Genomic DNA, 12,301 nt, shown 5'->3' with positions numbered 1-12,301 from the left:
AGAGTTGGACAAATTCTCCCATTGATGTTTACTCTTATTTTCACATGGAGTAGCCAAGAGAATTGTCAAGACACAGAATTTAAAAAAGGAAGGAAGGGGCTTCCCTGGTGGCGCAGTGGTTGAGAGTCCGCCTGCCGATGCAGGGGACACGGGTTCGTACCCCGGCCCGGGAAGATCCCACATGCCGCGGAGCGGCTGGGCCTGTGAGCCATGGCCACTGAGCCTGCGCGTCCGGAGCCTGTGCTCCGCAACGGGAGAGGCCACAACAGTGAGAGGCCCGCGTACCGCAAAAAAAAAAAAGGAAGGAAGGAAAGAAATGAAGGGAGGGAGGGAGGGGAAAGAAAAGCAGAAATCACGTAACTGAGTAGAAGTGAGGTAGGACTTGAGTGTCCGGGCCCCAAGAGGAAGGTCAGCTCTCAGGAGCCACTTCTGCAGCTTGGGGGACGCCAGGTGGCCCTCGAAAGGCTTGCGAGCCCTGGAGCTGTCCCGTGACCCGGCGCCCCCTCCACTGGGTACGTGGCTCTGTTTCTTCATTTGTAAACCCCAAAGGTTCATGGAGAAAAAGTAAAACACGTGAGAGCGCTCAGCACAGCACCCAGTATTTACTAACTACTCATGATTGCTGCTTCCTCATGGCCTCAGCAGTGTGCAGTAGGGGAGTCACAGTGGGTGAGCTGGGACGTGCTGGCAGCCAGGAAAGGAGCACGTGGGGAGGCCTGAGTCCTGGCTGGGTGTAGACAAGGCAGAGTCAACTCACTTCTCTGAAAACTAAGAGGTTGGAATAGATGGTTACCGTGAGGATATTCAACTCAGAAGTCATCAGAGGATTTGGAGGGTACAGAGTTCGCCATTATCTCAAGACTGTCTGGTCCACACCTGTGTGACCTGTGTGTATGGCTTTCTCACCTGGGACCTGGAGGCTTACACACTGGGGAGCGGCAGCTGCAAGTGACCCGAGGCAGGAGCCCTTGAGGGGCTTGGAACACCCGCACTCCTCCCCCATTGTGATGGGTGGGCTCTGATGCTATGACAACAGGGACCACTCCTGGACTTCCCCTCCTGGTAGAGGCTGAGAATTAAAGGTCAGGAGCAAGGAGGAGTGGCTTCCCAGGTATAGAACTCATGAGGCGATGGAGGGATAAGAGAGCCAACCTCAGCCCCCTTCAGCTTCCTGCAGAAAATGGCCAAAGGGAGACGCTTCAACCCACCTTTAGACAAGGATGGAAGATGGGTAAGAAGGATGATGCCCTCTCTCATCTTTCTCAGGCCATGTGGGTGTGGTCAGGACACTTCTGCTACTTACCATAGTATGACGTCTGACAAATCACTTCACCCAGCCTCAGTTCCTTCATCTGTGAAATGGGAATCTCATAGTATCCTTGGGAGGATCAAATGAAATTAATCTGAGTGTAAAGCGCTCAGCAGGCTGGCAACTTGTGACTGTTCACTAAGCAGTAACTGGTGTGCGCTCTGCGTTTTCTCTTTTCTATAACATCTATCTTCTGACACACTATATAATTTATTATATAAACCCCATGAGGCTGGTTATCTTCGTCTTTTCTTTTCCCCACTGGTTGTATCACAGAAAATAGCGGTACTAGCCTCTTCTAGGGCAGTAATACATAGAAATTTTTTTTTAATTTGTTTGTTTAAAAGGAAAAAGAAAAATGGAAAACATCTTGGAAAATTTGGGCCTGAAGGCTTTAAAAACCCTAAGCAACTTAGTCTTTCTAAATCTCAGTCTCTTTGTCTGTTAAATGGGAGCATAATAGACTAAGGTTAGAGGCCATGGTGGGGATTAATGAGATAATTCATACAAAGGTGCTTAGTATAATGCAATGGAAACATAGTAACCACTCAATACTTGCTATTATATAGATAATATATAACATATGTAGATATGTAATATATATATGTATATATGTCCACCATGCAGAACCCACGGGTACTGAAGGGCAACTAAGGGACCTGAGCATCCTTGGATTTTGATACCCACAAGGTGGGATGGGGGGAACCAATCCCCCACAGATTCCAAGGGATATATATTTATACTGATATTCTTTCTTGTATACCCTGCTCCATTTCACAGATTTAAAGTAATGAATGGAAAATATTCACAATAAAGTAGTAAAGTATATAAAAATAAGAATTCAGAACCAGTTTAAATATAATTTAAGAGGCTGAGACTGGGAAAATATGTCATATAGACATGCAGGCCATATGGCCTAAACAGTAGCTATTTGGATATAACATTTGACTCTGAGTTTCATGGCAGCCAAAGTAAAATGGGAAATAACGTGAACTACATACACTAATTGGTTAGGAAGAGACAACGTAAGCTTCTCAGACTAAATAGCTTGGCCTCTTTTTATCACCTACAGTATCAGTTAGGGCTGTGTTTGACTGAATATTATAAAAAGCTGACTACGGTGCCTTATCCAGACAGGGGTCTGTGTTTCTCTAGTAACAATCAGTCCAGAGGGAGGCAGTTCAGGGCTGGTACAGATGCCCTAGGGCGTTGTCAAAGGCCCAGGTTCTTTTCAGCCTCCTGTCCTGTTATCCTTAGTGCAGTGTGTCAACTCAGGCAGGTAAATCAACGGATTTACCGGAAAGAGGAAAGTCAACGGATAAATAGATGGAAGGCAGCTGTCAGCTAAGTTTGCCCCATTTTCTAGGGGAAACAATCTCTTTCCCACGAGCCCCACCCACAGACTTCTGCTTTCATTTCAACTGGTCACATGGCCAATTTAGCTGCAAGGGAGTTTGGGGGGGTATTTTTTAACCAACCACGTCGCCACCCCAAAGTCAGGGTTCTGTTATAAGGCAGAAATAGAGAAAGAACGTTGCATCTCCTATTGGTGTCCCAGGAATGTACCTGGGCCCAGTTTAAGTGGGGAGCCTTTGGTGTGGGTCCTTTCTGCCGCCGGCTCCTAAGAGCATAAAAAGAATAGTGCTGACGTGAAGTTTCCCAAAGTAAATTTTGGGAAAATTAAAGAAATTGTTGGCTTTGCATCAGCAGCAGCCCATTTGGGAGACGAATTGCCACACTGGAGGTGACAGTCATTTCGCGGTTGACCCTGCTGGTGGTAATCTGGCTGTTACTAGGTAGAAAAGGCTCTCTGCACACACTTTCACCTTCCTATTTAATATTTCAGTCATTGAGTGATTGAATGCAGCAAAAATTTCACTGCCAACTAGTTAAAAAGCTGTATTTCACGGTTACAATATCTAACAGAAGGGTTTATTTCACAGCTATCATGTTATAGCCATTAAGTATATATTTTAAAAGAGTGAAATTAAAATGCTAGAGCCATTTTTTTTTTTTTACAGTGATTTAGTCCACAGACTTGCAGAATACAAATGAACTCAAGTCAGTTGTCATTTAGCTGGTGACAGGGATCCTTCGTGATGTAGAAAATCTCTCCACCTTGGCCTGATTTTCCATAACTTGGAAAATCAGATTGGAGGAGGGGAAAAGGGAAAGGTTCTGAGTCTGGAGGCCCTCCGTATTATTTATATTTACTTAAAAATTGTTTAAAAGCATTAAAAAATATATAATGAATTAGAAAAATATATATGAATTAGAAATGTGTAGGTTGCTTTTGAAAAATTTCTGGGGTATATTGTTAAGTGAGAAAAGCAAGGTGTAAAATAGTGTGTATCATATGGTCCAATTTTTATAAAGCAGTGTAAGTCCCTTTTGTAGGTACGGGTGTTTGTAAAGGATCGTACGAGAGCTATCGTCATTACTATTGTTATCACTGTTATCTGGGGTGTTGGTGGGGGTGACAAGAAGGGGAAGGAAACAGAAACCAAAAGTTACCATTAAATTATAAAAAGGCGTTTATTGCAAATCAAAACCACAATGAGGGATCACCTCCCACCAGTCAGAATGGGCATCGTCAGAAAATCTACAAACAACAAATGCTGGAGAGGGTGTGGAGAAAAGGGAACCCTCCTGCACTGTTGGTGGGAATGTAAATTGGTGCAGCCACTATGGAGGTTCCTTAAAAACCTAAAAATAGAACTACCGTATGACCCAGCAATCCCACTACTGGGCATATACCCTGAGAAAACCATAATTCAAAAAGGCATATGCACCCCAATGTTCATTGCAGCACCATTTACAATAGCCAGGACATGGAAGCAACCCAAACGTCCACCGAAAGATGAATGGATAAAGAAGATGTGGCACATACATACAATGGAATATTACTCAGCCGTAAAAAGAAACGAAATTGGGTCATTTGTAGAGACGTGGATGGACCTAGAGACTGTCATACAGAGTGAAGTAAGTCAGAAAGAGAGAAACAAATATATATTAACGCATATATGTGGAATCTAGAAAAATGGTACAGATGGACCGGTTGGCAGGGCCGAAGTTGAGACACAGATGTAGAGAACAAACGTATGGACACCAAGGAAGGAAAGCAGGGTGGGTGGGGGTGGGGGGATGAATTGGGATTGACATATACACACTAATACGTATAAAATAGGTAACTAATAAGAACCTGCTGTATAAAAAATAGATAAAATTCAAATAAAAAAGTAAAACAGATCAGAAAAATAAATAAAAAGGTCACATTTATAATTTTATAAATTTATAATTTTTGAAGCCACATTTATAATACAATCCTATATGTGCAAATTATGCATATATATGGGTGTACAGTTGCACAAGGATGCATGACGAAGTTGGTCACCAAAGAGTTAGGGGGAGGACTTCCCTGGTGGCGCAGTGGTTAAGAATCCGCCTGCCAATGCAGGGGACACGGGTTTGAGCCCTGGTCCAGGAAGATCCCACATGCCGTGGAGCAACTAAGTCCATGCACCACAACTACTGAGCCTGCACTCTAGAGCCCATGTGCCACAGCTACTGAGCCCGCGTGCTACAACTGCTGAAGCCTGCGTGCCTGGAGCCTGTGCTCTGCAACAAGGGAAGCCACCGTAATGAGAAGCCCGCGCACTGCAAGGAAGATCCAACACAGCTAAAAAAAAGAAAAAAAAAGAGTTAAGGGAAAAGAGTGATGGGATTTCAGGGGAATTCTACTTCCTTATGTTTTTCTTTATTGTTTGAACTTTTAAAAACCATAAGCATGTATTATAACTCTGATCAGAAACAAATACAATTATTTTCGTTGGGAAAACGAGGCAGTTAATAGATGCACTTCATTAAGAAACATATAAACGATGGCAAAAAAGTCTTCTTCCTTCCCTGGTGCCCTCCTCCGAGGTAACCCTGTCGCTTGGCCATGGAAGAGCCCGTCCACATGATGGTGTGTTGATTTGTGTGGTTGTCTCCTTGCCCTTGATCCCTGTTCCTACTCTGCTCACCCCACAGGCAGCTATTCACACGTGTATAATGGGAGTTCTTTTACTGAGATGGGTTCTTGTAAATTATGTATTGTCGCTTTGTGAGCATGGATTATTTATTTACATAAATGGTGTTGGGTTACAGATCTCATTTTGTTTCTTCTTTCCACTCAGCACTGAGTTTACAAGATCTCTCTGAGGCTATGTGTCATCTGGACAATTGGTTCTCCTTTGCTCTGCCAACAATGCCCCACCAAGTATACCACATAGATGACATAATCTCTCTACCTTTTGACATAAATAGTAGCATACTAAACACACCCCTGTGCAGAAATTAAACAAAAGCCATACTTAGATGTGCAGTTATATCATGACTTGAGAAGGAATGGGAGAGAGGGGCAGTGTTAGCTAATATCATTATAATCCCAAAGAGAAGGAAGGACTGGCTTTGGGTGTGACAATGGGTTTGGTGACAAGGGAGGGGACAGCTGTGAGCAAAACTAGAACCTGCCAACAGCTATTGAACACTCGCTGGGTGCGTGCATTTTCTCCCTTAATCACATCTACCTTATCAAATAAGTATTGTTATTTCCATTTTACAGATAAAGAAACTGGGGCCTGGAAAAATTAAGTCTCTTGCGGAAGGCTGACCTCATGGGAGAGAGAGCTGGGATTGGTCTCAGGGCGTTTGAATCTACTGTTTGTGACCCACCACGTTATGCTTCCTCCCTTTACAGGAATTTTCACTAAGAGTCAGGGTCTTGCCTTCTGTTTGTATTGTAGTTTCCATTCATATTCCTCTCCTTGAGATCCCTGCTTCAAAGTCCACTTTGTTGGGGTGGCTTTTAAGAGGCACTGTTTATATAAAATTGGGGTGAGCTACAGTGGATGTCAAGTACCACTCGCATCCCTCTTCAGGGGGAATTCGGGAATGGACTACTTGCACAGCTGCTGAAAGTGTGGCCTGGGAGGTCCACCCCTAGATATTCCTTGGCTGAAAAGAGCTGCTGCCCCAAGGTCACTTCCTGGGACCCCACCACCCTCTTCTACCCAGTGACTGATTGACAAAGGCTCACAAGGGCCCAGTCCCCTCACTCCATCAGGCTGACTCTGAGAAGGCATCCATGTCTAGAGCTCCCTGTGGGCTTGGTCCAGGTCTTTGTTGGGACTCTGCCTCCCTAGGCCCAGTCCTGCTTCCTTCCCTTCTGTTCATAGAGAGATGCTAAAGCCCACCCCCAGCCATCCAAATAATCTTCCCACCCTCTACCATTCTCCATTCTCCATGGAGACTCAACGTGACCCTTCTCTCCTCCCCTTCCCCGTGTCCTGAGGTCCACTTCATACCTGCAGGAGGTAGGCTCACCCCTGTGAACATGGGCTGAATCCTTGGCCCCAAGTGCAGAGAGCTCCCTTACCACAAGGAAGATCTCAAATAATGCATTCTGTCTCCTCAGAGCACATCAACTCCCTCTCACGGGGCCACGCTCTCCTCACCAGGCCTCGGAAACATTTCCAGGCTCCGAGCGGCAGGGTGGCCCCTGTAACTTGAAACAACCGCAGTGGTGGCCTCGGGCCATGACAATATTTTTTGTCTTGGAAAGAATACTTGAAAATTACAAAAATTATGCCATTTCCATCGCATGCCAGAAGCACCCAAATTGCATTTTAATCCCTTTACAGAGGAAGCCCTCATACTTGGCTTAGAGATTCAGATGTGTCTGGTTTTAATCAAGGCGTGTGCTGTTTTTCCAGTTCCCTCACATTGGACTAATGCAAAAGACACCAGAATCCATCACACGTACCATGTTAAAAGAGTCCAATAGTCCACGTTTATCTCGGCAAGTGGAGGAGAAGTTACCGCCGATCTACAAAGTGCGGGAGAAGGTGAGTCCTGAGAGCCGGCCGTGTGCCCCCCTGGCTCTTCAAGGGGGTGGCACCGCTGGCACCAGACAACTCTTTCTCAGAGGGAACTGCTCACTTGCCCTCCCTGGACCCCTAAATTCTGGTAGCATCCTACCTCATACACTGGTCAGTACGATACCTCAGATAGTCTTTAAAAGGAAATACCTCTGGTCCAGACAATAAAGTTAGGCTCCTCTATGGACAGAGTTCTTTTCTTTTCTTTGTGAAGATTTTTTTTGGATGTAGACCATTTTTAAAGTCTTTATTGAATTTGTTACAATATTGCTTCTGTTTTATGTTTTCGGGGTTTTTTGGCCATGAGCCATGTGGGGTCTTAGCTCTCTGACCAGGGACTGAACTTGTACCCCCTGCATTGGAAGGCGAAGTCTTAACCACTGGACTGCCAGGGACATCCCTATGGACAGAGTTCTCAACATGCACGTTCTTCCTTGCTGGCCAGTTCATGAGCAACTTTAGGGGCATGAAGTGGCCGGAGGGAGAAACAGGGTTAACTTCACATTTAGCCGCCCTGGACCAGAGAGCTCTGGTCTACTAGAATCCATATTGGGCAGAAGAAGAAGATGGCCTCAAAATTCTTTTCCAGCTTTCAATTCCATGCCTACAGACTTTCCCTTCCTTGCCTCTCAATAAAATGTTTTAAAGAGAATTTTTTATGATTTTCAGCAATCTGGCAAAATAAGGTTGAGGTTCAAAGCCTTGAGCTGTTGCACACACCCAAGACCTCACCCTGTGCCATGTGCACCATCGCTGTCGATGAATTTAATTCTTCTTTTTTAAAATAAATGTATTTATTTTGTTTATTTTTGGCTGCTTTGTGTCTTCGTTGCTGCGCGAGGGCTTTCTCTAGCTGTGGCGAGCGGGGCTACTCTTCGATGTGGTGCACGGGTTTCTCATTGCAGTGGCTTCTCTTGCTGCAGAGCACGGGCTCTAGGCACACGGGCTTCAATAGCTGTGGCGCATGGGCTCAGTAGTTGTGGCGCATGGGCTTAGTTGCTCTGAGGCGTGTGGGATCTTCCCGGACCAGGGCTTGAACCCGTGTCCCCTGCATTGGCAGGTGGATTCTTAAGCACTGCACCACCAGGGAAGCCCTGATGGGTTTAATTCTTACTTAGAGGTCACTTTGCCTCCTCCGTCTTCCTTCCATGCCCCTGTAGGTGTGTTCTGGAAGCATACTGGGGTTCTGATGTGTGCCTTTTTATCTCTTCCCTTGCTCTTTTCCAGCAAGCAGTGAATAACAACTTCCCCTTCTCTGTACACGACAATCGTCACAGCTCTCAGAACTCTGGATTCTACCTCGACTCTGTGAGTATTTCTCTCCAAGTTGCTAATAAAATGAGAAGCGACATTAGGGTTTTTGATTTTCTGAGACGTGTTGAAGATAGAGGACTGACCTCAAAATTGGAACAAGATTAAAGCCTCATAACAGGTTACCAGGGGGGGAAAAAGCATAAAATTCTCAGAGTCCCACATAGCTTTCAAAATCTGCACCAGCCTTCCTTCCGCCTAGGTTTCTGTGAATTTCATGCTCATCAAGGTGCTTTCCCATCAACTGTCTCATTTGTGAGATTTCTTGTGAAGATCTGTCATGGGAAGGACGGATTGCCTGTGTGTGTCTCTGGATGGCAGAGCCAGGATCCATGAGGAGTCAAAGGAATGGATGGGGAGCTTACATGATATAAAGAAGGACTTCCTAGTAACTGCAGTTGTCTTTTCTCTGGAGGTGGTGTTTCCCCATCACTGAAGAAAATAAAGTCTGATAGCACTGGTTAGTGGTGGTTAACAAAGCACTGGGCAACGAAAAGAGATTGCGAGCGCATATGTAATTTAAAATTTTCTAATGGGAGGAAGCCTGTGATCAGAGACCCAAAGGTGCTGCTTTCTTCATTGGGAATCCTCTGGGATAAGAAAGAATCTTTGGATCTCTCGGTGTAAGAACCATCCCACTGAGTGCTGGAGATGCAGCCTGGGGTGGGTATGCTGAGGAGCCACCTGGGTGCAGAGAACCTACTTGGGGTCCCAGGGAGTCCAGGCTGTGGTCTCTCCGGTTCTGCCCTCCATGTCTCTAGAAGTCCAGTCCTCTTGGTGGGAGTGGAAGGCTCTGAGAACCAGGATGTTGTGAGTGTCAATTTATAGCCTTCAACAGGTTGATAAAGGATGTTTCTTGTAAGGGTGGTCATACTGTGCATTTAGAGATAGGATGTCATGAAGGTGGTTTTACTAAAGACATCCGAACTGTGTGACCCTGAATATTTTTCTCCTGACCTTCTTGTGATTCTTCTCCAGGGCCTGGGACGTAAGAAGATCTCCTCAGAAAAAAGGCAACACATTTCAAGAAATTTCAATCTTTGGGCATGTGACTATGTTCCATCTTGTCTTGATGGCTTTTCAAATAACCAAATATCATACGTCTGTCAGGAAGCTGTGGTGGTCCCAATTTTCAGACGCTTTCCAAGACATTATAATGAGTTATGGAACACTTTTAAATTTATTCCCCAGCAAAGCTATACAGAGTATTTGAAAAAGAATCCAAAAGTAAGGTTCGTGATTAACAAAAAGGCCGGTTCTCCACTGGAGCCCTAACCCTTCCAGAAGATTCCTGATGAGTTTTGCAATATTGTTATTTCATCACACATTCTAAAAGTATGTATTTTCTGATCCAGCACTGAGGTTTGACGTAAGATTTGTTTAGGATTAGAGAATATAGACTGTATGTGCCTCAATGCTGAGGTGAAGTTTTCTTGCAGTGATAACATAAAGAAACATAAAGTCCTTATATAGGGAAACCAGAAAGGCAACAGGTAATGTTGCCACTCCCCCACCTTTAAAGTATTTTTATGGTTTTAATAAGGTTGAAAAATATTCAGGTCCTTATAAAATAAAGATACGTGATGACATACACATTTTAAATGAATGTGTTTTAAACAAAAATGTGCTTAAATTTTGAAATTGCCACATTAACTTTTGGGAGAGGTTTTAAATTACATAATTAATATAGGCTTACATTTTTATCTTGAAATTTCAAACAAACAGAGAAAGCAGGAGTTCCCTTTGATTTCACCACATCTCTAATCCTTGTCCTGTCCCCAGAAGTAAGCTAACCATTTTTTTAAAAATTTATTTATTTTTGGCTGTGTTGGGTCTTCGTTGCTGCACGCAGACTTTCTCCTAGTTGTGGCGAGTGGGGGCTACTCTTCCTTCCAATGCACGGGCTTCTCACTGTGGTGGCTTCTCTTGTTGCGGAGCACGGGCTCTAGGCATGCAGGTTTCAATAGTTGTGGCACGCAGGCCCAGTAGTTGTGGCGCACGGGCTTAGCTGCTCCGTGGCATGTGGGATCCTCCCGGACCAGGGCTCGAACCCGTGTCCCCTGCATTGGCAGGCAGATTCTTAACCACCGTGCCACCAGGGAAGTCCCTAACCATTTGTTTTTATTCTGTGCTTTTACCATCACATGCATGTGCATAACTATTAATACATTGAAATTTTGAACATAAACTGTGTTACACAGTACATATGTTCTTGAAGTACATAACTGATCTTGAAGTCCTTGCAGTGTCAGTATGAATAAACTACTGCACTGTATCCCCTAATACGGATGCACCGTGTTTTAAAAAACTATCTTACTAATGAGCCTTTGAATTGCGTCTAATTTTTGACTGTCAGACGCGGTGCTACCTGAACATGCTTTATCGGGCTCTTTGGGTGCATGTTTAAATGTGCTCTAGAGTCATCTCTGAAAGTTACCTTCTTAGTGCCAAGTTGGCCCATAGGCACAGAGTATTAATAAACACCGCCAAACCACCTTCAAAACAGACTGGAACAATTAAACTTCCATCTACAGTATCTGTGAGTTTCTGTTTCTCTCCCCCCTCAAATTATCTTTTAGATATTTCAGGATATTTCAGGACAAAAAAATGGTATCTTGTTATTTTCTTATTTTGCATTTCTCTGATTATTAGTGAAGTTGGCCATCTTTTCCCACTCAGGGGCCATTTATATTGCCTTTTTTTTTTTTTTTGCGGTACGCAGGCCTCTCACTGTTGTAGCCTCTCCCGTTGCGGAGCACAGGCTCCGGACGCGCAGGCTCAGTGGCCATGGCTCATGGGCCTAGCCACTCTGTGGCATGTGGGATCTTCCCGGACCGGGGCACGAACCCGTGTCCCCTGCATCGGCAGGTGGACTCTCAACCACTGCGCCACCAGGGAAGCCCTATATTGCCCTTTAAATGAGCAGTGTCACCATCATTCTATATCAAAATTTTCTTGTTTCTATTTAAATATTTTTCTTATAGATGAATTTTAGAATAAGTTTGTCAAGTAAATCCACTGGCAATTTGATAGGAACTTCCCTGAATTTAGATATTAACTTATAGGAGAATCGACATCTTTATACCGTGGTGTATCTCCCCATTTATTCAAATCTTATTTTATGTTCTTTGGTAAAGCTTTATAACTCTTTTTACATAAGTATGGTATGTTTCTTTTCTGTGTTTATTCCTGTATATTTTGAAATGTGGCTATCTTGAATGCGTGTGTGTGTGTGTGTGTGTGTGTGTGTGTGTGTGTTTAAGTTACACTTTTAGGTTGGTTTTGTCTGATGCATAAAAAAGCTACTGATTTCTGTATGTGAATCTTATATTTATTTGACTACCTGGATAAACTTCTTACAATACATAAAAATATTCTAATAAAATTTAAAAGTTCGAATAATTTTTCAGTTGATTCTTTTGGATTTTCTATGTGGATAATTATACCATTTGTGAAAGTGATAATTTTGATCATTTCTAGCATTTATACCTCCCCCTCATCTTATTGCACCAGGTACAATTTGAATATTAGCACAAATAGTACATATCCTTATTTTATGTCTGAATTTAATGGGACTGATTCTAATGTGTCACTCTGATGTCTGACTGTTGTTGTGGGTTTGAGATAGATAACCTTTATCTAATTAAGAATATTCTCTTATATTCATAGTTACTTGGGTTTTTTTCCCCCTAAGATATATATTTTTAAGTATATGTACATGGGAAAATTTCAAAGAAAATAAAAATAAACAGTGAAAAAT

At 43.6% G+C, this 12,301-nt stretch overlaps 1 protein-coding gene across 1 annotated transcript; it reads left to right on the top strand.

Annotated features, from left to right (window-relative positions):
* Positions 1–1,147: 1,147 nt before the first annotated feature.
* TEX36 (testis expressed 36) lies at positions 1,148–9,893 on the top strand. The gene is made up of 4 exons (XM_029201237.1): positions 1,148–1,231; positions 7,066–7,197; positions 8,458–8,538; positions 9,520–9,893. The coding sequence occupies exons 1-4, from the start codon at positions 1,181–1,183 to the stop codon at positions 9,814–9,816; spliced, it is 561 nt and encodes a 186-aa protein (XP_029057070.1). The 5' UTR covers positions 1,148–1,180; the 3' UTR covers positions 9,817–9,893.
* Positions 9,894–12,301: the final 2,408 nt, after the last annotated feature.

This window comes from Monodon monoceros, unplaced genomic scaffold (genome assembly GCF_005190385.1).
Source record: "Monodon monoceros isolate NGI ecotype Baffin Bay Population unplaced genomic scaffold, NGI_Narwhal_1 Super_Scaffold_4, whole genome shotgun sequence".
Lineage (NCBI taxonomy): Eukaryota > Metazoa > Chordata > Mammalia > Artiodactyla > Monodontidae > Monodon > Monodon monoceros.
This window is presented reverse-complemented; position numbering and strand designations above follow the sequence as displayed.